Source organism: Acinonyx jubatus, chromosome E4 (genome assembly GCF_027475565.1).
Source record: "Acinonyx jubatus isolate Ajub_Pintada_27869175 chromosome E4, VMU_Ajub_asm_v1.0, whole genome shotgun sequence".
Lineage (NCBI taxonomy): Eukaryota > Metazoa > Chordata > Mammalia > Carnivora > Felidae > Acinonyx > Acinonyx jubatus.
The window spans coordinates 356,119-382,473 of record NC_069395.1 but is presented as its reverse complement, the minus strand read 5'-3'; the positions used below and the strand labels follow the sequence as shown (position 1 = coordinate 382,473).

At 41.3% G+C, this 26,355-nt stretch overlaps 1 protein-coding gene across 3 annotated transcripts in view; it reads left to right on the top strand.

Moving 5' to 3' along the window:
• The window catches only part of GATAD2B (GATA zinc finger domain containing 2B), an 86,076-nt gene that overhangs the window by 31,136 nt on the left and 28,585 nt on the right, over positions 1 to 26,355 (top strand). Inside the window, exon 1 of one of the 3 annotated variants that reach the window (XM_027048601.2) lies at positions 9,233 to 9,439. The exons of the other annotated variants lie outside the window; for them this stretch is intronic. Coding sequence (XP_026904402.1) covers positions 9,387 to 9,439 — 53 coding nt within the window. The 5' untranslated portion in view covers positions 9,233 to 9,386. Of the gene's footprint in view, positions 1 to 9,232; positions 9,440 to 26,355 lie in introns of those variants that run through there. 3 annotated transcript variants of the gene reach the window in all.

Sequence of the window (26,355 nt, the reverse complement as noted above, 5' to 3'; positions counted from 1 at the left end):
AATCTTTGGTTAGGGCATAGATTATTTTTCTCTGTATTCTCTAGACTCTAGAAGCTTTAGCAGTTGGAAAAATGAGGGTTTTGTGAGAGATTCTGAAGGAAGTCCGTACAATTATGATTTGAGTTTCAGAAGCCCAAATGAGGCAGGTATTTGGGGTGGTTTATTGATAGGAGAGGTCGATTGAAAAATAAGGACACCCCCTCCCCCTTGTTACTCCTTGTTCCTGTTTATAAAGAACTTATTTCCTTAAACAAAGATCCTAGCGTAAGGGTCCTCCAGCAGGTACATGTCTAAAACAATTACTGCCGTTCCCCTTCTCTTTGGTTTGCTTGGATTTCTTCCCCACCACTTTCTGAACTTTTATGAGTACGTTTGAGAGATGAAAACTCCTTATAAAGTGATTGGAGACAGTCTCTCTAAAACAGAAAAAGGAAAATTAGGAGAAAGTTTCAAACATATCTAGAGTCTTGATCAGTCTATAGAAGGACATAGGTGGTGTGGTAAATGGTTTAGGGGTGGGTGGGACGTTGGCTGGAGTCTGAGGAGGAAGAGTTCTAGGCTGGGACACAGGAAAATGAGACAGTATTGCAGCCTCACTATGGCTAGGCCTAAACCATTACACATTGTTCAGTTGTGGTAAAATATACGTAACAAGGACCTAACCCATTTTTATGGAGTGTACACGTGCTGTCATGACTGCTTTGCTCGGAAACCGTGCTGTGATTTGTGCTAGATGTGGGTTCAGCTGCCCCGAGTGGTGTGAGTGGTGTGAATCTGCGTATACCTACCTGTGGGACAGCTCCAGGAACAGATCTCCAAGGAACACGTCTCCTGTCTTACCGATGTCTGTTCTTTAGCACTAGCGGTCGGGTTTATTTGTAATTTGGAACATGTTTTGTCATTGATGCTGTGATTTCCTGTCCTGGATGTTGGCTTTGGAAGCTAAACAGTTAAAGCATCATGATTTCAGAGGAAACTAGCTCTCATGAATGAAGGCAAAGTTTGGCACTAGGCCAGAATAATGGGGGGCAGTTAGGGTGGGGAGACTAACTGACTTTTGTACCACAAATGACATTTAAAAAAATTAAGAGATAATTCCATGTCCTGAGGTTATAAACCGGCTTCAACTGGTTCCCCCCCCCCTTCTGCCCCCGCTAGGCATCATGGGTAAAAGTAAGCATCCCCCTGTTTCTTTTGTTTAATGTAACAGTACGCCATGTGATTGGCAGGGCAGTGCCCGCTTGGAGACCGGGTTTGTGCAGGTCTCTCAAGGGGGCTGGCACGTATGGGGTCGTCCCTGTGCTACAGAAAAAGCCTTTCTTACGATAGAAAAGAGAAAGGGAGCCTCTCCCCACCTCCTCCCCCCAAAGCCCCCACAAAAACAAAAACCTAAACCCATCTTTTATTCCTTCTTTTCCTCCTTTTTCTGTCCTCCCTCCCCCCATCCCCTTCTTGTCTCCAGCTTTCCTGGCAGCTAGAGGAGGGAGCAGAAAAATGTATACCTGTAAGTACTTTTCACTGTCCTTGCTCCCCCCCTCCCTTTTTTCTTTATCTAAAAGCAGAAACTCAGAATTGCTCTGAGTTCTTCACAGCCTTTTCCTGACTGTGTGTAGAAGGTGATATGCTGAGGTTTCTAATGGGATTGAAATAATAAATACTGTTGCTTTTTACAATTTGTTGTGGAGTAATTGTTTCTCATACAGAGCTCCTTTCCGTTTGGATCCTCAGTCGTTCTGCTTCATCCTTTTGCTGTAATGGTCTCTGGCTTCTAGTTTTCTTTGAGCTGAAGCTGTAAGAAGGATATTATGCTAAGGTTTCCTTTTTCTTTCTTTTGTCTGTAGCAGTGATGGTTCTACTCCCCCTTACCCTCACTTACCCCCCCCCCCTTCCATGTCAGCTTCAACCCTGCTCTGTGAATGGAGTCAGCCAGCTGACTGAGTGCTGGCATCACGCCAGCGGCTGCAAAGCAGTGAGAATGTGCGCGCGCTCGCGTGTGTAAGTGTGTACAGAACACAAAGGGAGAGGCCTGCAGCCTAGGAAATCACAGGCTATTATATAAGGAAGTCTGCGTCATCTCTGCTTACTTGGGCCGATGGACAAGGAAAAGGGGACGGTTTAGAGCAAGAAAAATACCCGTTTGATACACACACACACACACATTTTTTTCCTTGCTGTCTTTAAATAAAATTAGATTTTTTTGTTGTGGCAAAATGAGAGGGAGCTTCTCTGTCCGAGTGACCGTGACTGTGTTCCTAGTGGATCTAGTAACTCTTCTGGGAGGTGAAGCAGTCTGTTCCGCATCTGTTTTCCTGCCTCCATTTAGAGGTGTGCCTGCTCAATGAAGAAGGGTCCCTAAAAGAGAGATGCTGCCTGGATTTAACAGCTGTAATTTGTTAAGATACCTCCCCCCCCCCCAAAAAAAATGTTTCTAATCATTCCAGATTGCCGAGGGTCCAGGAGTGGATGGCCATGGGGGTGCTCTTAGGAGACACAAAAAGCCATATTATAGAGCAAATAATATCGGCTAACTACTCCTTTGAGCAACCCCCCCATTTCCTCTTTTATTTCTTATTATTGTTCTATTTAGTGTATTATAAAAATGCAGTGTTCTCCCCTGCCATGTGCTGCGGAGTTAGAGTTATACAAAAGGAAAGTGAGGTAGCACATGGAAAGAAGGAAAAAAATCTAAGCTTCCAGACTTTGCAAGTGTTGCAGTTTAGAGATTCACTTGGAATGATTGTATGTTTCATTGGTTATTAGGAGCTCAACATTCATTTAGAAATTATATTTCAATTTACCACCAATTTACCCTGGTGTCTTTTTTCTGAGTTTCTCTTTATGTGCTTCCTGGCTGTGATACATACATGAAGCGGCTCTTGTGTTAGGTGGAGTGTGAAATAAAGTGTATTAATGAATAAAAGAGGGACATGCTGTTACAGTTGTTTTATGTGAGTTTATTTTTATTTCTTATCTGACCATTCAGAATAATGGTGCTGATATGCAATAATCAAGTAGGGAGAGTTTGGAATGGGAGGAAGCTTTTGAAGTACTTTATCCTATAAATAAGGTTTGTCAGGTTGCAGTCTAGAGGAAGCTCCTTAATTCAGTCTTTTTGTTATAGCCTATGAATTTGTACTCTTGCCACATTTTTACATCCAACAATCTTTGAGTATATGTATATTTTTCCCTTTGGCATATGAATTTTGGTGCAAGTGTTAAGAGGTGCACTCTGATCTGTGTCTCCCTCTCTCTCTGCTCCTCCCCCACACTCTGTCTCAAAAAAAAAAATAATAATAATACATTAAACAAAAATTAAAAAACAAAAAAAGGGGGGGTGTCTGGGTGGCCCAGTCGATTAAGTGTCTGACTTCGGCTCAGGTCATGATCTCACAGCTTATGAGTTCGAGCCCCGCGTTGGGCTCTGTGCTGACAGCTCAGAGCCTGGAGCCTGCTTCAGATTCTGTGTCTCCCTCTCTTTCTGGCCCTACCCTGCTCACACTCTGTCTCTCTCTCTCTTTCTCAAAATCAAAATAATAAACATTCAAAAACACAAAAAGACGTGCATATGAGGTTATACTTTTTTGTGTCTTATCTTTTAATGTTTATTTTTTGAGAGAGAGAACACAAACAGGGGAAGGGCAGTGAGCAAGACAGAGACAGACGATCCAAAGCAGTCTCCACACTGAGAGCAGAGAGCCCGATGTGGGGCTCAACCAGGAGATCATTGACCTGAGTCGAAGTCGGATGGGGATGCTTAACAGACTGAGCCACCCAGGCGCCCTGAGGTTATACTTTCTTTAAGGGTTGCTGGGTGGGATTTACCAGAGCAGCTGGCCTGAGCTCATTTCCTAGGCTGCCCCCAGTTATATTCCCCCCAGATAGCTGGGGCCACTCTTTTTCTTTTCCTTTATAAATGAGTTAAGGGAGATTGTTTCCCAGTCGGTTGAATCCTGGGAGACAAAACAGTATCAGACCAGCCTGGCTCAAACCTCAAGACCAAAGATTCAGAGTTGTGAGATTCCCTGGTTCTTAGAAATAATAATTACCTTTTTAAGTTGATGCTATTTTTAAATTCTATTTGGTAATGTTTTTTTCCATGGGGAATAACCATTTTACATGTGTGTATGTGTGGTGTTATGTTTACCTCTTACATTGGTTTATATTAAATATAAAGAGAACTGAAGATGTAAAGTTTATTTCACCCCTTACCATCATCTCTAATTTAAGATTCTGTCTGTATTGTGATGCTTGCTTATTGGACCGATAGGTTTTAAAAAAGATCTTTTGCAGCCTTTTATTTCTAACTTTTTTCCTGGTGCCTGGAAGCAGATTAGTAGGGATAATCTTACGATTAGGTAGTTATAATCAGTGAGGCATAAGTTAATACATTCTATTAATGGACAGACTTTGTGTTTCTTCTCATAGGCCCTAGTTATTGTTTAGGAGTGGATGAAGAGTCGTTTTGAAGGATGCGTGGAATCTGTCCTTTGACCATCTCTGTCTCTATCACTTGTTTTAAGTGATGTCTGGCAGAATTTTCTTTATATGTCAGAACTCTTGTACTGATCTATTATACTATGTGCTAGCATAACTATTATTATTTTATTCTGACTTATTATAAGAGGGTGGGGGGGGAGGATTGCTTACCTCCTATTCATTAGGCTTTTAGGCAACACACCCTAACTTGTCATATTTAAGCATAGAGGCCTTTATGATCCTTGGTGTGCAGTAACTGAACACTGTCACCTAAAGCTGGATCACCTAAGTTCTTGCATTCAGTGAAGTTAATGTGGTAGTTAATGTGGTAACGCAGTTAATGTGGTAAAGTCAGTGAAACAGAAGAAACGGTGTAAGAGCAAGTAAATAGCAACCGTCTTTGCGTTCTTATTCAGAATAACTGTCTTACCAGTTTGGATCAAAAAACCAAAAATGCCAATATAGATAGATACTACATAATATGATGATTAAGAATATGGACCTTGGCTCAGTCAGTTGAGCATCCGACTTCAGCTCAGGTCATGGTCTTGCATAGTGGGTTTGAACCCTGCATCGGGCTCTGTGCTAACAAAGAGCTCAGAGACTGGAGCCTGCTTCAGATACTGTGTCTCCCTCTCTCTCTCTCTCCCCCTCCCCTGCCCATGCTCTCTCTCTCTCTCTGTCTCTCAAAAATAAATCAATGTTAAAAAGGAAAAAAAAAAAAATGGCCATTGAAGTAAGAGAGACCTTTGTGTTTGAATTAGGCTTAACTATTTACAGACTGTGAGACCTTGGAAAGTTATGTAGTTTATCTGTTTTCTGTAAAAGGATAATTATTAAAATTTAAAACTCTCCTATAAAGGGCTTAAATGAGATAAGGTATTATAAAGCACTTTAGAGCTTAGCCAATAAGAGCTCAGTGAATGTTAACAACTGTTACTGATATTCTGTCTGTTGGGTTTACTGCTGTTTTCAGTGCTCTTACTAGTTTCTTTTAGCCAGCCTGTGGCTACCGCTATTTTTTATTTTCGTGATGTATTTTGATTAAGAGTGGGTTTATCGACCTACACGTTGGAAGAGTTTAGATCAGAAGTCAGCAAACTACTGATTGTTTTTGTAAATAAAGTTTTATTGGAACACAACCACACATATTTCCTTACAACAATGGAATTGAATAGATGGCCCACAAAGTCTGTAAAATATTTACTATCTGGGGTGCCTGAGGGGCTCAGTGGGTTAAGTGTCCAACTTCGACTCAGGTCCTGATCTCTTGGTTCATGAGTTTGAGCCCCACGTCAAGCTCCGTGCTGACAACTCAGAGCCTGGAGTCTGTTTTGGATTCTGTGTCTCCCTCTCTCTCTCTGCCCCTCCCCTCTGCACGCTCTCTCTCTGTCTGTCTCTCTCTCAAAAATAAATAAACATTAAAAAAATTTTTTTAAAGTGGAGCCCGAGTGGCTCAGTTGATTAAGCATCCGACTTCGGCTCAGATCATGATCTCGTGGGTTGAGTACTAGCCCCAGGTGGGAATCTGTGCTGACAGCTTGGAGCATGGAGCCTGCTTCCAATTGTGTGTCTCCCTCTTTCTCTCCACCCCTCCCCCACTCATGCTCTTTATCTGTCTCTCATAAGTAAACATTAAAAAAATTTTTTTAATAAATAAATTAAATTAAGTATTTATTATCTGGCCCTTGACAGAAGAAGCTTGCAGACCCGTGGTCTAGGTCTAGATCACTTTTCCTAGAAAAGTGAGCCAGGAAAGAAGTTCTAGAAATCCAAAGGGAGGTAATTAAAATTGACTAAACTTAAATGAACCAGAAGGAGTGGGTTTTTGGTATGGGATTTTGTAGCCTGGCAGATAGCAGAAGGAAGATACGTTGACATAGCTGATATGAATTAAGGTAAAGGAAAGTAATATTTGGAGTTGGTTAGGTAATAGTATTGGGGCATTTCATGTGGTGGTATTAAAGAGTACAGACAAGAAGGCTTTGCCACCAAGTAGTTTGCATTGAACCTGGAAGATAGGGGCGCCGGGCTGGCTCAGTTGGTGGAGCATGCAACTCTTGACCTTGGGGTTGTGAGTTTGAGCCCCACGTTGGGCATAGAGCTTACATTTTTAAAAATCTGGAAAATACATGAATTGGTAGGTTTCTTTATTAAACATGTGTATTAGTTGTCAGAGTGTGGTCTGTGGATTCCTTGGGATTCCTGAGAGTGTTTCAGAGAGTCTTGAGATCAAAACTGTTTTCTAGTAATACAAAGGCTTTTTTTGTTTGTTTGTTTGATTTTGCCTTTTTCACTGTGTTGACATTTGCACTGATGATCCAGAAGCAGTGGTCAGTAAAACTGCTGGTGCCTTTGCATGAATCGGAGCAGTGGCACGAAACTATACTAATGTTCATTGTATTCTTCACTGCTGTACAGTTTAAACTTGCAGTTTAAAAAGAAAGATGCAGTTTCACTTGAAGAGTATTTTGATGGAGTGGAAATAAACTTTACTTTATCTTGACCTTTCAGAACATGGCTTTTGAATATTTTGTGTGATAAGGTGGGAAATGCTCATGAAGCACTTTTGCTGTGTACTGAACTACAGTGGTCTCAAGGAAAAGGACAGTCGAGTCGCAGGCTAACTAGCTGCTTTCTTCGTAGAACCGTTCCTACTTGATGAAAGAATAATCAATGCACTGTGGTCTGTAGACTTGGGTATTTGACAGACATTCTTGAAAACTTACAAGAACAACTTGATTATATTTGTGCCCGGTGATAAAAGTAGAATAAAAATTAAACCAGAGTTTGACAGCTCAGAACTTACTTTTATGATGAGATCAGTGGTGGCATTACCCAGTATGATTCGTTTTTATATTGTATAATGAAATATGTCAGCACTTGAAATGTACATGACTTAGTGGACCAGAATTTTTCCAAATGACAAATGCATGATGTAACAAAATCACGTGTGGGTAAAAGATCTATTCAAAGTGTGAGATAAGATGGACCAATGGATTTTAATGTTACAGTGTGAAAAGTTCATTGATAAGGTTTCAGATTTCAAATTGCAACTAACCCTTGGAAACGGTTTTGTTAATTGAGGTAAAAGTCACATAACATAGAATTAACCATTTTAACTTGTATGATTCAGTGGCATTTAACACAGTTGCAGTGTTGGGCAACTACCACCTAAATCAAATCCCACAACAGTTTCATCACCCCAAAAGGAAACCTGTACCCACTAAGCCATCGCTACCCATTTCTCCTTCCCTCAGCATCTGGCAACCACTAATGTGCTTCCTATCTTGATGGAGTATCTGTTCTGGATATTTTACACCCATGGAATCCTAGGACACATGTGACCTTTCGTGTCTGGTTCCTTTCACGTAGCATGTTCTTGAGGTTCATTCATGTTGTAGTGTTTATCAGTACTTTATTCCTTTTCACATCTGAGTAACATTCCACTTCAGGAATATACCACATTTGGCTTGCCCGTGCATCAGTTGATGGACATTACAGTTTTTTCCACCTTTTTGGCTACTGTAAATATTACTGCTATACACATTTTTCTATACGTTTTTGACCGAATCCCTGTTTTCAGTTCTTTTGGATATTTACCTATATAAATGGAGTTGCTGAGTCATGTGATAATTCTAACTTTTTGAAGAACCACCAAGCCATTTTCCAAAGCAACTGTACCATTTTATGTTCCTACCAGCAATGTACAGTTCTAGGATTCCAGTTTCTCCACATCCTCAACGCTTACTATTTCCTGCCCTTTTTATTACAACCATCTTAATGGGTGTGAGTTGGTACCTCATTGTGGTCTTAATTTGCATTTCTCTAATGACTAACGATCTTTGCATGTGCTTATTAGCCATTAATATATCTTCTTGTTCAAGTCCTTTGTCTGCATCTATCGAACTTCGAGTATATCAAAGACGAAGGAATCCACAGTTCTGATCATTTGAAAAGATTGCTAGAATACCCTTCTCTGGTATCAGTATGAACTCATAAGTTTTAATTTATACACCTGTTCATGTACACGTGTGCACATACAGAGATAGAAATAGATGTGTGTGTGCTTGTGCGTGTACACGGATTTCCTTTTTCTGAGAGGACTTGGAAGCAGTTATGCCACCATAGCAATGAGCACATGTGACACCAGGTCTTGTTTTCTAAATGCTATTGTCTGGGGGAAGAAACTCGAGTTCCTTGGAGAAGTGACTCAGGGCAAAGGAAAAACGTCCTTTGGACCTGAAACATGACGTGGCTACCAGAAGAGAATGAAATGCTAAAACAAACAAACAAACAAAATGGTGTACCAACTTGAAGGAGCTTTCAACACCGGATCTGGGACAATTTGAAGAACAAAATAAGTAAAGTAATGATAGTAACAGATTATAACCCATGGGATGAAATAAATATCCCTAAGCCCATGGTGCTGCAAATAAATATTTGAATAAATAAATACGAGACAGCCATGTATTATAGTAAAATTCAAATTAATAAACATAGAAGGAATGATGGAAACATTAGGCAGATACTAATAATTGTTACAGGCAAGAATTGTCTGTGAATGCTAAAGTTAGTCGGTGGAAGTTGGATGTAAAATGAGATTTTGCGTAGCCTCAGAGTATCTCTTCAGAGTAACGTTCAGTGGAGAAACCTGTCAGACCCCACCTCCATCAAGTGATTACAGTTAACATCATCATAATGCAACATGTTGACATCATGTGCTTGCTGAGAGGATACACTGAGAAGGGTACAGTATTGCTTTTGTGCTATTTTTGTCAAAAATACGTAACTTCAATCTAATGAGAAAACATCATATTAACCCAAATTTGGGGGCATTTTACAAAAGGGCTGGCTGCAAAAGTGTGAATGTGAAGAAAGAATAAAAACTGTCACAGTTAGGAGGAGAGATGTTGGAGATCCACAAGAGCAGTGTCGGGCTGCAGACTGAATGTGGAAGCAGGTATGGGAACCCAGCTGTCTGGGGTTAATGAAGCCAGACATTAATGAGATTTGCAAAAAATGTGAAACAGTGCCACTGTTCTCACTGTACTGTTCTCTGTTTTGAGAAAATAGTTGTTTTTTCTTATAAAGGATATGTCACTCATGTTAACTTGGAATGTGGGCTTTTTTTTTTTTTAATGAACTAACATTTTTAAAATTCTGTTTTAATTTCGAATATAGTGACTGTTGATAGCTCTAGCCACAAGCAGAATCTCTTTGGAGCCACTGATTTTTTTTTTTTTTTTTTTTTACATTTATTTATTTTTGAGAGACAGAGACAGAGCACAAATGGGGGAGGGGCAGAGAGAGAGGGGGAGACACAGAATCCGAAGCAGGCTCCAGGCTCCGAGCTGTCAGCACAGAGCCCGATGCGGGACTTGAACCCACGAACTGCAAGATCATGACCTGAGCTCAACTGGCTGAGCCACCCAGGCGCCCCTGGAGCCACTGATTTTTAAAAGTGTCCTCTTAAAGGGATCCTGAGACCAAAAAGTTTTGTGAGCCAGGAGAGTGTGCATGATAACTGCAACAAAGACCCCCCCCCCCCCAAAATAGGTTGGCTCAAACAAGATACAAAGTATCTCTTTCGTGTAGGTTCTTGTTGCCGTATTGCTTCATGTGGTAAGCTCAGGAATCGAGTTTCTCTGTCATGAACTTTTCTGCTGATGCCCAGGACAGTGGTTCGCATGCTTTAGCGTACAGAGTCACCAGGAGGGCTTGTTAAAACACTACTGCTAGTCCCCATCCCCAGCAGTTCTTTTTCTTTTTTTCTTTTCAGTGTTTTTTTGGGGGGAGGCGGGGGAAGAGCGAGCGCGCGTGCGCCCGCGAGTGAGCGGGGAAGGGGCGGAGAGAAAGATGGAGAGAGAATCCTAAGCAGGCTCTGCCCTGACAATGCAGAGCCTTATGTGGGGCTCGATCCCACAAACTGTGAGAACACGACCCGAGCCAAAATCGAGTTATACGCTTAACCAACTGAGCCACCCAGGCCTCCCTTTTGGGGGATTTTTAACTTACCTGACAGTAGGTGACGTAGCAGTGAATAGTGTAGACCAGTCTTTCACTCCACAGACTTTAAAATTCAGTGGAGGGAGAAAACCGACAATAAGCAAATGCAAAAACAAAATAAAAACAGAAAGCAGAAACAAAACAAAACCACGTAGTGGAGTGCACCTGGCTGGCTTAGTTGGAGGAGCATGTGATTCTTGATTTCAGGGTTGTGAGTTTGAGCTCCGTGTTGAGTAGAGATTACTTAAAAATAAAATCTTTAAAAAAAAAACGAGTTTGGGTGTCGTTTGTAGTTTTAAATAGTCGGATCCATGCTGTTCTACCTAAGAAGAGCTAAGACAGTTTCTAATTCAATGTCATATATGTATGTAATTCTTGCTGCTTTAATTTGGAGAAGTGAGTCTTGCCTCAGCAGGAAGTTGATAAAAGGGAATTGTACTTTTCTTTGAACCCCAGCTCCTTTCTTTAAGCTTGATGCTTTTGCAGCAGCTTTAGGAATATTTGCAGTAATCTGCCAGCATCTCTGTAGTTGTGTCAGATTGTTTTCTCTGATTGGCCAGATTTATTTCCAGTTTGCCAGATATTGTTAGTATAATAAGCACTTTAGAGTCAGATATGTTGTGTTTCTATCCTATTGGGAGAGTAGGGTGGTCTCTTTTGATTCTGTGTTATCTAAATCTCCTCTTAATGGACAATTGCTAATAGACATCCACATCGATGCGTTTGGTCACACCTTTACTCTTCCACCAGTTCCTGGATCCTAGAGATTGCTGCCACTGGAGCTGTGTGGAAGCAGTCTCTGAAGTGCTCCAATGAGGAGTGCCCAGGTAGCTCAGTTGGTTGAGCATCCGACTCTTGATTTCAGCTCAGGTAATGATCCCGAGGTCATGGGATCAAGCCCTATGTCGGGCTCTGCACTGAGCATCGAGCCTGCTTGAGATTCTCTCTCTCCCCCTGCCCCTCTCTTCCCCTCCTGTGCACAGATCTCACTCAATAAACAAAGAAACAAAATGATCCAATGAAATGGTACATTTGGGGATAATTTCACTCTTTGTAGCATCTAAGATGAAATCTGTTGTGTAGCCATTTTGTTATCCCTTAGGGACTCTTACCCCCATCTGAGGAATCGGTTTCAGAGTTTGGTTTATATGTGTGTAAATTTCTTTTGGGAGCTGAAATAGGTTACGTTCTGGGAAAGTGCAGAGTTAATTGCCAGGAGCGATTGGCAATAGGAGGCATTAGGTAGCTAGGAAGGAACTCAAGCTTTCTGGTTTGCACCTGGGTGGCTTGGGTAGCTTGAAGATGTGCAGGACAGGACCATTGCTTGGCAGGGCCTGCAAGTGCAGTGTGCTTCCGGTTTGGTGGCAGATAAATGGCTGTTCGTTCTGCTGCACGGCTGCAGGGAGAAGGCACAAGCCCCCGGTCTCTAAGGCACTGGTGAGATAGATAGAATTTGCACGTATGAGTGTGTCTGTCCCTTTGAAGTACGCGGATTGTCGTTGGGAGACTTGAGTAGGCCTGCTCTTTGTGGGATAACTAGGTAGCTAGGCTGCTGCTTACAGCATTCTCCCTTCTCCGCTATGACTAATTTAGTAGATAGAGCTGTAAATATTCTTGAAGGATATCTGGAGAAAATTTTGTGAGGCCAGAATCTTGGGAGATTTTCCAGTGGCGTGTAGGTCACTGTTTCCCTGTCACCACCACCTCCCAGCTCTTGTTTCCTCAAAATGTAGAAATGTGGTTACTCTCACCATGAATTCAAATGCCTCTGGCTTTTATTAGTCTGTTTATGAATGTGTGGGTGTGGTAAACACATGCTTCGTGTGTGTGTGGTGCTGTTTGCATGTACGTACCTATGCAAGATAATAATTGAATAAAAGTCTTCAGTGATGGAACGGAACATTACAGGCGACCACCATCAGTGAAATGAAGCGGGCACCCCTTGCCGTCCCTGGTGTGGTAGAAGGGGCATGTCCTGGGCACTGGAATTAGATCTAGGTTTTAACCGTGACTCTCCTGTCGTGTGTGACCTTGGGCATGTTTATTTAGTCTTTCTGAGTCTCCGTTACCTCATTCATAGGATGTGTGGGGGAAATACAGACTGTACTGAGAATTAAGTGAAAAACTGTTGCTATGGTTCTTAATCCACAGTTTTGGTATTAGCCATCACTCAACTGTTGTTCTCCTATTTTGCCTTCCTCTTTGCCCCCAAACACACCTTGCTACTTTTCGTCCTACTGAAATACACTTTCCCCCAACTGTTTTCAGATTTGTGTGATGAATGGTTTATCTGGGAAGAGGCTCTCCCGAACATGTGTGTACAAAATATACTTAGGAGATCTTCTGAGCAGGGTGAAAAATCTCAACCATTCAAAACTCTTCTTTCCTTCCACCCATTGTGGGTGGGGTTTTATCCACCCTGGGATGAAACATGAAAAATACTTGTTTTGTTTCTCCCTTCAAGTGTTATCCCAGTAGTATTCCTCCAGAAACGCTATATTTGTTCTATTTTGCACAAAGAAAAATGGAGTTTTCTAGATGAGTTCTGGAGGAGATTGGAAAAATGTGGCTTGCTTAGCAATTTACAACCTAAATTGCTTACTTGCCTGTTTCTTTTGTGAAAGTTTAGGCCAATCATTCTTAAACTGTAAAGTGCCTAATAATCAGCAAGAAAAACAAAGTGCAGATCCTTTGCTTAGGAAATTCCAGTTTATTACTTTGAAATGGGCCTGTGAAGAGGCATTTTATTTTTTAGTTTTTAATCTCTCTTTTAAGTTTTTATTTATTTTGAGAGAGCAAGAGAGTCACAAGCCTGGGAAGGGCAGAGAGAAAGAGAAAGAATCCCTAGCAGGTTCCACGCCATTAGCACAGAGCCCAGTGCCGGGGCTCGATCTTATGAACTGTGAGATCATGACCTGAGCCGAAATCCAGAGTCAGATGCCTGACCAACTGAGTCACCCAGGTGCCCTGCGATGATGCATTTTAAATAAATACCTGTAGTAATTCTGGTACAGGTAATCTAAAACAACACTTAGAGAAACACCGATTTCAAGTAAAAGAAAAATGACAAAACTAAATGTTTCAGGTGCCATCCACGGATCACACCTTGGTCTGCGTTGTCTTCTATAGGGATACTTCTCCAAACCTTCTCTAGGGGAGGACCAGCTTTTTGTTTTGTTTTATAATACAGCATGGGCCAATACAGTGAAATGAATTACTAGAAAAGGAAGATTAAAAAAGATATACAGATATACAAACCCAATATTTTTTATTGTTAGATTCAGCAGGCAAAAAAATTACTCTGTGAGGTTAAAAGAAAAGTTTCTACATGCTTACTCTCAGCTTATGCTTATCTTGTTGCAGAGTGATAACTAACAGTTCACTGGCCAGCATCAGTCCATGGGCTACGCTTCGGATAGTGTTGTTCTTCAGAGATGAAAAGGATTTTGTGTTGAAACTGGCAAGCTGGAAACAGCTGGTCTCTTCTGCAGTTCCCAGGAAGGCTGATTTTTTCATCTATAAAATTGAGACAGTTTTACTACTTTGCCTATCTTATAGGAATGTTAGGAGGGCAGTATAAAATATAATGTGTGTAAAAGTACACTGCAGACTTAAAAAACTAATGTAAGTTATATTAATCATCACAAACAGTTATTGAACATATTATTTAGCAGGGAGTTTGTCAGCAACGAGGGATGTAGGGAGATATGGCAAGGGGCTTACTATTCATTTTATGTATTTGACACATAAGGTTGGCAATATGCTGATTAAATTCCAGATTCATAAAATTTCCTAGACTTGAGCAGTCTTGCTCTGAACTCCAGGAGCATTCTATTTTTAAAATATGCAACTTTGTGATATTATTTTTTGTAATAGTTCTGAAATAAGAATTTTGAGGGGCACCGTGGTGGCTTAGTCAGTTAAGCGTCTGACTCGGTTTTGGCTCAGGTCATCTCATGGTTTGTGGGATATAGCCCCGCATTGGGCTCTGCACTGACAGCAACAAGCCCACTTGGAATTCTCTCTTCCTCCCTCTCCACTCCTGTCCCACTCACGCACACACGCTCTCTCAAACTTTTTTTAAAAAATAATTTTTGAAGGCGTATTCATGCTTGTCTAATGGACTGGAAGCATTTTAGAGGCAGGCACCCTTTTCAGTTGAAGTTTCTGGTGCTCCTTGTGTACGGGTCCTTTGCTGTTAATCAAGGAGAGTTCCCTTCTCCCTCCCAGCTGGCTCCCAGTTTCAGGCTTGCTATCCAGTCCCACACCCTTTTTCTCCTTTGCCCAGCTCCTCCTCTCAGAGCATTTGCGGAAGATGGAGATCCTTGATGTCCATCAAGGCAGAATTTTTGAGTGCCTGTTATGTACAGGTTAGGTGAAAGAGATAAGAAAATAATACATATGGTGCACCTGGGTGGCTCAGTTGGTTAAGGGTCTGACTTTGCAGGTCATGATCTCGTGGTTCGTGAGTTCAAGCCCCACGTCATGCTCTGTGCTGATGGCTCAGAGCCTGGAGCCTGCTTCGGATTCTTTGTCTCCCTCTCTCTCTGCCCCTCCCTTGCTCACTCTGTCTCAAAAATAAACATTAAAAAAAAACAAAAACAAGAACATATGATTCCTGACTTCTGGGATCTCACAATTTTTTAAGGGAAATGCACAAGTAGTTCAGTAACAAGATCAGTACTGACATGTTCAAAATGTTTTGAGAACACCGAGGGAGGGGATGAGGAAACTTTCATAGATGAGGTGACCATCTAATTTACCATCTAAATTGAGACTCTATCAAAGGGAAAAGGGGGGCTTTTTATCATCATGAAGGGACAAGAGGTATAAACTGGGACTGTTCCATGCAAACTAGTACACACTGTCACCTATTCGTAAAAGATACGTCTTTGTGGGCGCCTGGGTGGCTCAGTCGGTTAAGTGGCCCACTCTTGGTTTCAGTCATGATCTTGTGGTTCATGGGATGGAGTTCCACGTCAGGCTCTGCACTGATGGCATGGGGCCTGCTTAAGATTCCCTCTCTCTCCCCCCTCCCTCTGTCCCTCCTCTGCTTCCGTGCTCTTGCTGTCTGTCTGTCTGTCTCTGTCTCTCTCTCAAAATAAATATACTTGAAAAAACTGTCTTTGTATAGTGTTAAAGAGTTGGAAGATTTACTAAGTAAAGAAAATGTCACAGTTATGAGAGAATATATAGGTGTGCCAGACCCATATTATACTTAGGGACAGGAGTGGCAGAAGGTAAGGTTGCTAAGGTAAATTGGGACCAGGTGATGTAGGGACCTATGTGCTATTGTTGGAGGTAATGAGAAGTCTCTCATATTAAGGCTGGGATGGTAAGATTGGACTTTTTTCTTTTTTTAATGATTGTTTATTTTTGAGAGTGAGAGAGACAGAGTGTGAGGGGGAGGGGCAGAGAGGGAGACCAGAATCCAAAGCAAGCTCCAGGCTCTGAGCTGTCAGCACAGAGCCCAATGCGGGGCTCAAACTCACGAACTCAACCATGAGATCAAGACCTGAGCTGAAGTTGGACACCCGACCCACTGAGCCCGGCGCCCCCCCCCCCTTTTTTTTTTTGAGATCACTTTTACAGGCTATGTGGAAGGTGAATGGGGTGGGGGCAGGGGAACCTTTGATACTGAGACCACAAGATCATATTTAAAGTATTTGCTGTAGATTAGGAGAGAAAATAGGATATTCTGAACTGAAGAGTGTCAGGAAAGTTGGAAAGAACAGAGAGACTCCAGAAATACTTAAATCCTTAGAGACATTTAGACTTGTGGGGAAAAGTCACTCTGCTTCCAAGATACCTGCTTCTGGCTTTCTTCTTACCTCAGACCACCCCCCATCTTCTTTGCTAGGTGTTCTCTAAATGTTATAATGTGTAAATGTTGGGCTCTTCTCTGTTTGCTCTCTCTGTTTCTAAATGATTTTGTGTACCCCTGTGACTTCACACTCTTGCCTGTATGCTTAGGGCTCCTGAATTTATGGCTTCGCCCTACACATCTCTTAGCTCTAGCTTGTGTCTCATAGGTTTTTCAGAGTTCATGTCTTAGAGCTACACTTTTCATTTTTCACTCTAAACATAGCATTATTCACCATTTTCATACAAGGCATCATCATATGCTTTTTCTCACAGTTCACATCCAATACATCAGGATTTCTCTTGGCCCTTCTTTCAAGGTGTGTATCCTAACTGATACTCTCGATTCAAGGCCGCACCTGATTTGGTCCCTCGATTACCTTTTCTACCTCGTTTCCTACCACTCTCCCTCTGGGATATGGCATTTCAGCTTCGCTTTTTTTTTTTTTTTTTTTAATACTGTTTCTTGCACATATTAAGCACGTGTCTTAAGCAGCAAGAATTTCCTGACTTGCTCCGTTCTCTCTCAGATACATTCAGACCTCACTTCCTCACTTCATTGAGGACTTAGCTCAAATGTTCTCTCTTTAGACAGGACTTTCCAGACTGTGCTTTAAGAATAGTTTCCCCTTGGGGCACCTGGGTGGCTTAGTCGGTTAAGCGTCTGACTTCAGCTCAAGTCATGCTCTAACAGTTTGTGAGTTTGAGCCCCGCATCGGATTCTGTGCTGACAGCTCAGAGCCTGAAGCCTGCTTGGGATTCTGCGTCTCCCTCCCCTGCTTGCACTCTGTCTCTCTCAAAAAAATGAATAAATGTTAAAAAAAATAAAGAATAGTTTCCCCTTCCCCCTCCCTCATCTAACACTCTCTAACCCCTTTTGATGCTTAACCTGTTTTGAAGGTACTTACCACTGCTTTATATGTGTATATGTTATTTATTTCCCACTAGAACATTAAGCCCGGAAGGATAGAGACTGCTCAACACTGTATCCTCAGTGCTTAGAATAATGCTAATAACAGGTAGCAGGCATTTCACAAATACTGTATTTCATAGAATCTAAGGAGTATCCATGCTCTGTCCAGGCACACTCCTCTCCCAGTGCCTCCAGCTCTTCACCAACCTGCAAGTTCCTGAACCCCGCATTGTTTGGATTTTACAGAGGCTTCCTCACATAGACATGGTGTATCATTAACTCAATTTCCAGCCCCTGTCTGGAGGATGGGGATGGGGAGTGAGAATTTCAAGCTTCTAATCAGGGCTTGGTCTTTCTGGTGACCAGTCCCCACCCGGGAGTCCTCCAAGCACCCACCCGGCATCACCTCGTCCGAACAAAAGATGCCCCCAGTGTTCTTATCACTTAGGAAATTACAAGAGTTTTAGGAACTCTGTCTGTGCCAGGAACCGGAGGCAGAGACCAACATACGTATTTTCTGTTCTCTCACACAAGCCCAGCAGTAACCACAACCATAGCTCAGGAGGGCTACGTGCACTTCACCGTAATGTTGCTGCTCAGTCGAGGGTCACTGTCCACGTTCTTGTGGCACGTTACTTTCCTGTTCTCTGTGGTCGAGTTAAAGGCCTCCTTTTGAAAAAGGAGTATGTTCTGTTCTGCCTGCTCTCTTTTTTTCAGTTAAGACAATCTAAAAAGTTTTTAACTTTTAAGAAGTATGAAAATGTTTAAATATATCTATATAATTGTACGTAACAGTGAACAGCTTATGTAATTGCCATCTTCAGTTAACAATATTTGCCGTATATGTTTCATGATATATAGCATATGCATGTTTTTTCTGAACCATTCCAAAGTAAAATAATTTACTTCTTACACTTAACCAACTGAGCCACCCAGGCACCCCTGTTTATTTGAAGCCGAGAGACATGTCTGGTCTGAAAAGATACCGAAGTAGTTATTATGAATATAAAGTTTACACTTTCAGATCATTTTTGACCTTGGGAGACCATAGAACTCTAAAACTTTTTGCAGTTGCATTACAAAACACCTGGTAATGCTGGATAAAATATAGCAAACTTTTTTTTTTTTTCTCCTTTTTAAAAAACTTCCTTTTCGGGGCGCCCGGGTGGCTGAGTCCGTTGAGCGTCCGACTTCGGCTCAGGTCATGATCTTCGCAGTCAGTGAGTTCGAGCCCCACATGCGTCGGGCTCTGTGCTGACAGCTCAGAGCCTGGAGTCTGCTTAGGATTCTGTGTCTCCCTGTCTGTCTGCCCCACCCCCCGCTCATGCTCTATCTGTCTCTCTGTGTCTCTGTCAAAAATAAATAAACATAAAAAAAATTTCTTTTAATAAAAAATAAAAAACTTCCTTTTAAATGCATAGCTGAGGGACATCTGGGTGGCTCAGGCGGTCAGGCATCCGACTTCAACTCAGGTCATGATCTCACGGTTTGGGAATTTGAGCCCCGCATCGGGCTCTGTGCTGACAGCTCAGAGCCTGGAGCCTGTTTCAGATTCTGTGTCTCCCTCTCTCTCTGCCCCTCCCCTGCTCACACTCTCTCTCTCTCAAAAATAAATGAATATTTAAAAAAATAATAATAAATGCATAGCTGAGCCTGAAAGAAATAAGAAAAATCATCAAGGACAACAAATGAAAGGTGAACTGACAATGAGCAGGGTGTATGTGACTTAATGCTGTGACAGTTCTGGTGCTTTTCTAGTCTCAGTAACCAAAAGACTTGGTTTTAATGCTTATGAGGGTTCCAGAGAGACAGCATTAGGCCTAAATGGAGCAGAGTTAGAGATGAGAATCCTCACAGAAGACTGGGAGCCTTTATTTTTTTTGTTTTTAATTTTTAAAAATGTTTTATTTATTTTTGAGAGAGAGAGAGAGGGACAGAGCATGAGCAGGGGAGGAGCAGAGAGAGAGGGAGACACAGAATCCAAAGCAGGCTCCAGGCTCTGAGCTGTCAGCACAGAGCCCAACATGGGGCTCAAGCTCGGGAACAGTGAGATCATGCCCTGAGCCGAAGTCGGACGCCGAGCCGAAGTCGGACGCCCAACCGACTAAGCCACCCAGGCACCCCGAAGACTGGGAGCCTTATAAAATTTTTTTTTTTTAGTTTATTTTTTGAGAGAGAGAGAGACACACACCCGGCGGGGGGGGGGGGGGGGGGCAGAAAGAGACAGGGATAGACGGAGGGAGGGAGGGAGGGAATATCTTAAGCAAGCTCTGCACTGTCAGCTCAGAGCCTGATGTGGTACTCGAACTCACGAACCATGAGATCATGACCTGAGCTGAAATCATGAGTCAGACACTTAATTGACTGAGCCACCCAGGTGTCCCAAGGCTGGGAGCCTTGAAGGCTCAAGAAAAGGAGGTGACCATAAAAAATTCCATCCCCTAGTTCAAACAAACAAGGAAACTTGTAGAACCTAGAACTCTGGGTTCTGATTAGGGATTGGTGGGAATATCCCCTGAAAATTTAAGTATGGGCCTACACTCCTACAGGGTTAAATTATTTTTGTCTTGATATCCCCAAGCTGAGAAGTAAATATAAAAAATATTTAGAACCCTTTATGCCCTTGGGGTAACTGGCAGGAGCATATGGAAAACTACTCTGGAGGAACAGGTCCACAGTCCAAACCACAAAAGTCCCAATGAAGACAAAGCTCACAGTAAAAAAAACAAAACAAAACAAAACAAAAAAACAACAACAACAAAATAACAAAAAGCACACACCAAAAAAACCCAATTCATTTACCATGAACAAGAATCACTTAAAAATCAGTAGGAACTGAGACTTAAGATAATAAATCTCTTGATTACAGTTTATAAAATAAGTATATTTAAATAGTTAAGTACAAAGATTTTGAAAGAGTAGAAAAAATGCTTTGGGGGAGACAGACTTGAACAATGAACCAAATAAAATATCTAAAAATGCAGAATATGGTCTTCTATTCAGCAGGTAGTTATCTAGTACATTTTATGGGCCAGGCACTGAATAAAATAGGAAAAAACAAACAAACAAAAACACCTCTGCCAAGGAGCTTAACATTTTCATGGGTAGGAAACAGACCACCAAATATAAACGTGGAATAGTAGTCATAGAAAAGAAGGAAAGCTTGCCATTTGCGACAACATGAATGGATCTTGAGAGCATTATGCTAATTGAAGTAAGTGAGAGAGAAAGACACCGTCTCATATGTGGAATCTAAACACAACACAACAGACAACTGAGAACTCACAAACTCACAGAGAACAGATTAATGGTTGCTGATGGGAGTGGGAAGATAAAATGGGTGAAGTTGGTCAAAAGGTACAAACTTACTTCCAAAATAAGTAAGTTACAGAGATGCTTGTTAATCCATGGAGATGGAACGGACAGCATGGTGTGACTGTAGCTAATGATGCTGTATTATATATTTGGAAGTTGCTCCAAGCAAGTAGATCTGAAAGTTCTCAGCACAAGAAAGAAATTTAACTGTGTGGTGATGGATAGTAAGACTTACTGTGGCAATTACTTAATATGTGTAAATGTCAAATCTTTATTATGTACATCTGAAACTAGTTTAATGTTACCTGTCAATTATATCTCAGTTTTTAAAAAAGCATAAATGATCCTAAATTAGAATGAGAACCCAGATATATGAAGTCCTGAAGGCCAAGTGAAGAAAGAAGGCATTTCAAAAAGAAGGAATACTGATTTGTTTAAATAGTGCTGAAAATTCAAGTCAAATGAGGACTGATTTTTTTTTTTAAGTTGAGGGGGAAAAAAAACTGTTGGATTTGGTAGCGTGAAGTTAATTAGTGACTTGGAAAAGATGGTTTCTTTATGTTGAAAGAACAAAATCTGAACTGAAGTCGTTTCAAGAGAAAGTGGAGACCATATAGAGGACACTTGAGGAATTTTGCTGTACAGTGTACAGGGAAATGGGGCAATAAATGGAACAGAATAAGAGGTCATGGGAAAATTTCCCCAAAGTAAAAGTAGTACACCAAGTTGGTGTGAAGAGATGGAATGATTCTCAACATTCGCTGAATGATGGAACCAACGAGGGAGTATATTTTTTATTTTCGTTTTTTAAAGAGAGTGTACATTGCGCATGAGCAGGGGAAAAGCAGAGAAACTGTGAGATCATGACCTGAGCCAAAATCAAGAGTCGGACGCTTAACTGACTAAGCTATCCAGGCCTCCCCAGTTGGGAGTTTATTAAGGCACGGATGCTTGAGTCCTATGGCAGACCAATTAAATCAGAAGCTTTAGGAGTGGGACCTCTGGTATCGGTTTGTCTTTTTGGGTTTTTTTTTCCTACAGTTCCTCAGATGATTCTAATGTGTATTCAAAGTTGATCTGTTCTGCAGTAGATCAGTGAAATTAAAAATTCAGAAGATGTGTTTGTTAAACAGCATATTCAACATAGCTGAAGAGAGAATGAGGAACAACAGGAGAAAATTACACAGAATATAGCACAGAGATAGGAAGAAATGGAAAATACGAAGAAGAGTTTTGAGACCTGGAGACCAGAATAAGATGACCCAAGATGTATCTCAGGGGTTCTAGCATAGAATAGAGGAAAATGGAGATGGTAATAATATTCAAAGAGATAATGGCTGAGAATTTTCCAGAATTGTTAAGTATATGAATCTTCAGGAAAATACAACTAATCCTGAAAGGATCAGTAAAACAAAACACATTAGAATGCATGAGTGATACTAAGTTTTGTAGGATGTCAAAGACAAAGAACTTATGAAAGCAACCAGGGAGGAAAAAAAGAGTTCCACAAAAGAATGAAAATTAGACTTAAACCAAACTTCTCAACAAGAAAATGCCAGGAAAGTATTTTCAAAGTACACAGAAAAGATACCTGAACTAGAATTCTATTTTCACTCCAGAGTGAGGAGAAAATAAACATTTTCAGGTAAATTTGAATTGTTTAGCAGCTATGTGTTCTACTAAAAGAATTAATAAAGGATATGTATCAGGAAAAGAGAATTTGAATCCACTAAGATTGGCAGGACAAAAAGAAGTTTGTTGGTAAATCTAAGTTAGCTTTTACTATATCTAACGCACTAATTATGACAAATTTGATAGGAGCTAAAAAACAAAATAGGGTTGAAATAAAACAGAGAAAATGAAATAAAGAAAATTTAAGTCAGTCCAGTTGATAGAAGTCATAAGAGACCAAAAAAGAAGCACAGAACAAGCAAGATGGTAGAATGAAGAGGGTAGAAATAAAACCAAATATATTAGTAATCATGATAGTAAATTTAAATGAACTAAACTAGGCAGCTAAAAAAAACCACTAGGTTGAATGGAAAAATTCAGGTAAATACTGTAAAAAAGACACAGAAGTTTAAAAAAAAAAGGCACAGAAATTGAAATTAAGAATGGAAAAAGATGTTTCAGATGTTTCAAGTAAATCAGAAAGTTGATGTGCTCATATTAACAGACAAAATAAGGTTTGAGGCCATAATTAGAGGAACTTTTAAGATACAAGTAAATATAAATTATAAAGGAGAACTTTGATAAAGGAAATTTTAAATGACTAAAAAATATTTCATCTTCATTTTTAAAAGTTTTTAAGATTTTTATTTTATTTTTTTTACTTTTTTTAGTGTTTATTCATTTTTGAGAGAGAGAGACAGAGCGTGAGCAGGGGACGGGCAGAGAGAGGGAGACACAGAATCTGAAGCAGGCTCCAGGTTCTGAGCCATCAGCATAGAGCCCGACGTGGGACTCAAACCCACAAACTGTGAGATCACAACCTGAACCAAAGTCAGACGCTTAACTGAGCCACCCAGGCACCCCTAAGATTTTTATTTTATCTTATTTTATTTTATTTTATTTTATTTTTTAATAACTTAATGTTTATTTTTGAGAGAGAGAGAGAGAGAGAGAGAGAGAGAGAGAGAGAGAGAGAGAGGCAGACTGCAAGTGGGAGAGGTGTAGAGACAGAGGGAGACACAGAATCTGGAAGCAGGCTCCAGGCTCCAAGCTGTCAGCACAAAGCCTGATGTGGGGCTGGAACCCACAAACTGTGAGATCATGACCCGAGCTGAAGTAGGTTGCTTGACCTACTGAGCCACCCTGGCACCCCTAAGATTTTTATTTTTTTATTTTATTTTATTTTATTTTATTTTATTTTATTTTATTTTATTTATTTATTTTATTTTATTTTATTTTATTTTATTTTATTTTATTTTATTTTATTTTAAACGTTTATTTATTTTTCAGACAGAGACAGAGCATGAACAGGGGAGGGGCAGAGAGAGAGGGAAACACAGAATCTGAAACAGGTTCCAGGCTCTGAGCAGTCAGCACAGAGACCGATGCAGGGCTCGAACTCACGGACCGTGAGATCATGACCTGAGCCGAAGTCGGACGCTTAACCGACCAAGCCACCCAGGCGCCCCAAGATTTTTATTTTAAATACAATCTATTTCCCGATGTGGGGCGCGAACTCATGACCCCAAGATCAAGAGTCAGTCACATACTCTGCTGATTGAGACAGCCAGGCACCGCTGTTTTTAAAAGAAATGTTTTGGGGCACCTGGGTGGCTCAGTCGGTTACGCGTCCGACTTCGGCTCAGGTCACGATCTCACAGTTCGTGGATTCAAGCCCTGCGTTGGGCTCAGAGCCTGGCACCTGCTTCGAATTCTGTGTCTCCCTCCTCCTCCTCCTCCTCCCCCCCCCCTCCTCCTCCTCCTCCTCTTCTCTCTCTGTCTCTCACACACACACACAAATAAATTCTAAAAAAAGTTTTTTTAAAGATATGTTTTTATAAGTATGATATTCTGGGTTGTCAGATTTTTTCTTTTACTCCCTGTTGCATTGTTTCCAACAAGAAATCTGATGTCCTTATTTTTGCATAACGTGTCTTCCTTTCCCTCCCCTGTCCCAGCTGCTTTTAAGATTCTGTAGTAGTTCTGGGCAGTTTAATTATGATGTCCCTTGGTATAGCTTTCCTCATGTTTCTTGTGCTCAGGGTTTATTGAGATTCTTGGATTTGTAGGTTTATAGTTTTCGTTGTTAATTTTTAGCCATTATTTATTCATATATTTTTTTCTGTCCACTCCCATCTCCTTTCTCTGAGGGACTCCAGTTACCTGTATATTAGACTGCTTAAAGTTGTCCCCTAGTCCCCTGATCTTCTAAGTCCCCCTAGTCTTCTTAATCATTCTTTTTTCTTCTTTTTTTTAAGTTTTTTTAAGTTTGTTTATTTTTTGAGAGAGAGAGAGAGAATGCGCAGGGGAGGGGCAGTGAGAAAGGGAGACAGGGGATCTGAAGCAGGCTCTGTGCTCACAGCAGAGAGCCTGATGTGGGACTCGAATTCATGAACCATGAGATCATGACCTGGGCTGAAGTGGGACGCTTAACTGAATGAGCCACCCAGAAGCCCCTTATTCTTTATCTGTCTTTGATTTGGGGTGATTTTTATTACTAGGTCTTCTAGTTGATTAAATCTTTTTTCTCTAGTAACTATTAATATCATCCATTGTGTTTTTTAACATCTTTAGTGAGGTACATTTTACCTGCCACAAAATTCACCTATTTCGAGTGTACAATTTAATGGTTTTAGTATATTCAGAGTTGTGCAGCTATCCCCACAGTCTAAGATTAGAACATTTTCATCACTGCAAAAAGAAACCCCTGACCCATAAGGAGACATTCCCCATTTTGACCCTCTCTTCAGCTCTAGGCAGCCACTAGTCTTTCAATTTGCATAGATTTGCCTAGTCTGGATTTTTCATGTAAATGGAATCATACAATATATGGCCTTTTGTGACTGACTTCCTTCACTTAGGTAATGTTTTCAAGGTTCATGTATGTTGTAATTCTTCTTTTCTTTAATTTCTTTTTTTTAATGTTTATTTTTGAGGGAGAGAGAAAGCAGAGTGTAAGCAGGGGCAGGGAGGGGCAGAGAGAAAGAGGGAGATACAGAATCCGAAGCAGGCTCCAGGCTCTGAGCTGTCGGCACAGAGCCCAACGCGGGGCTCGAACTCACGGACCGTGAGATCATGACCTGAGCCAAAGTCGGACGCTCAACCGACTGAGCCACCCAGGTTCCCCGTAATTCTTCTTTTCTTTTTCAACTTTATTTATTTTGAGAGAGCAAGCACTAGTAGGGGAGGGGCAGAAAAAGAGAGGCAGAGACAGAGAATCCCAAGCAGGCTCCACACTGTTAGCATAGAGCCTGATGTGGGGTTCAGACTCACAAATTGTGAGATCATGACCTGAGCCAAAGTCCGTCAGAGGCTTAACTGACTGAGCCTCCCAGGTGCCCCTTTATGTTATAATTCTTATCAGTACTTCATTCCTTTTTGTGGCTGTGTGTAATATTCCATTGTACAGATCTGCCATATTTTGTCACTTGGTGGGCATTTGGGTTGTTTCCACTTTTCAGCTATTATGAATAATGCTGCTGTGAACATTGATGCACAAATTTTTGCGTGGAAATAATGTTTTCAGTCCTCTTGGGTGTATACCTAGCAGTGGAATTTGTGGGTCATTGGTAACTGTACATTTAACTTTAGGAGGAACTGCCAAGTTCTTTGCCAAAGTGATTGTGCTGTTTCACATTCCCACCAGCAGTGTGTGAAGATCCCACTTTCTCTATGTGCTCCCAGCACTTACTTTTTTGTGACAGCCATCTTTCTGCAGCTCTCACCTCTGTGGTTCTCTGCCCTTCTTGAAATCTAGCTGCCTTTGTCTCACTGCACCCGCGTCTCCATTACTTGGGCTTACAAGATGCCTCGCTCTGCCTCAGGTCCCCCTGCCTATACCATGTGCTTGAAACTCTCAAGACAAGAAATGAGGGCCGTTGGCGAGCTCACCTCATTTGCTTCTGGCTCCTGTGGGATCCTGCCTTTGTTGCCTGATGTCCAGTGTCTTGAAAACCCTCATTTTGTGTATTTTGCTGGGGGGGTGCGGGGTGGTGGGATTTGTTATTTCAGGTGGGAAGTTAAATCCTTCCGGCCGTGTTAACGCCATCTTGGCCAGATGTGGACTTGGCATCATTAAATATCAGCAAATTGATGCCTAATTGTTGAAC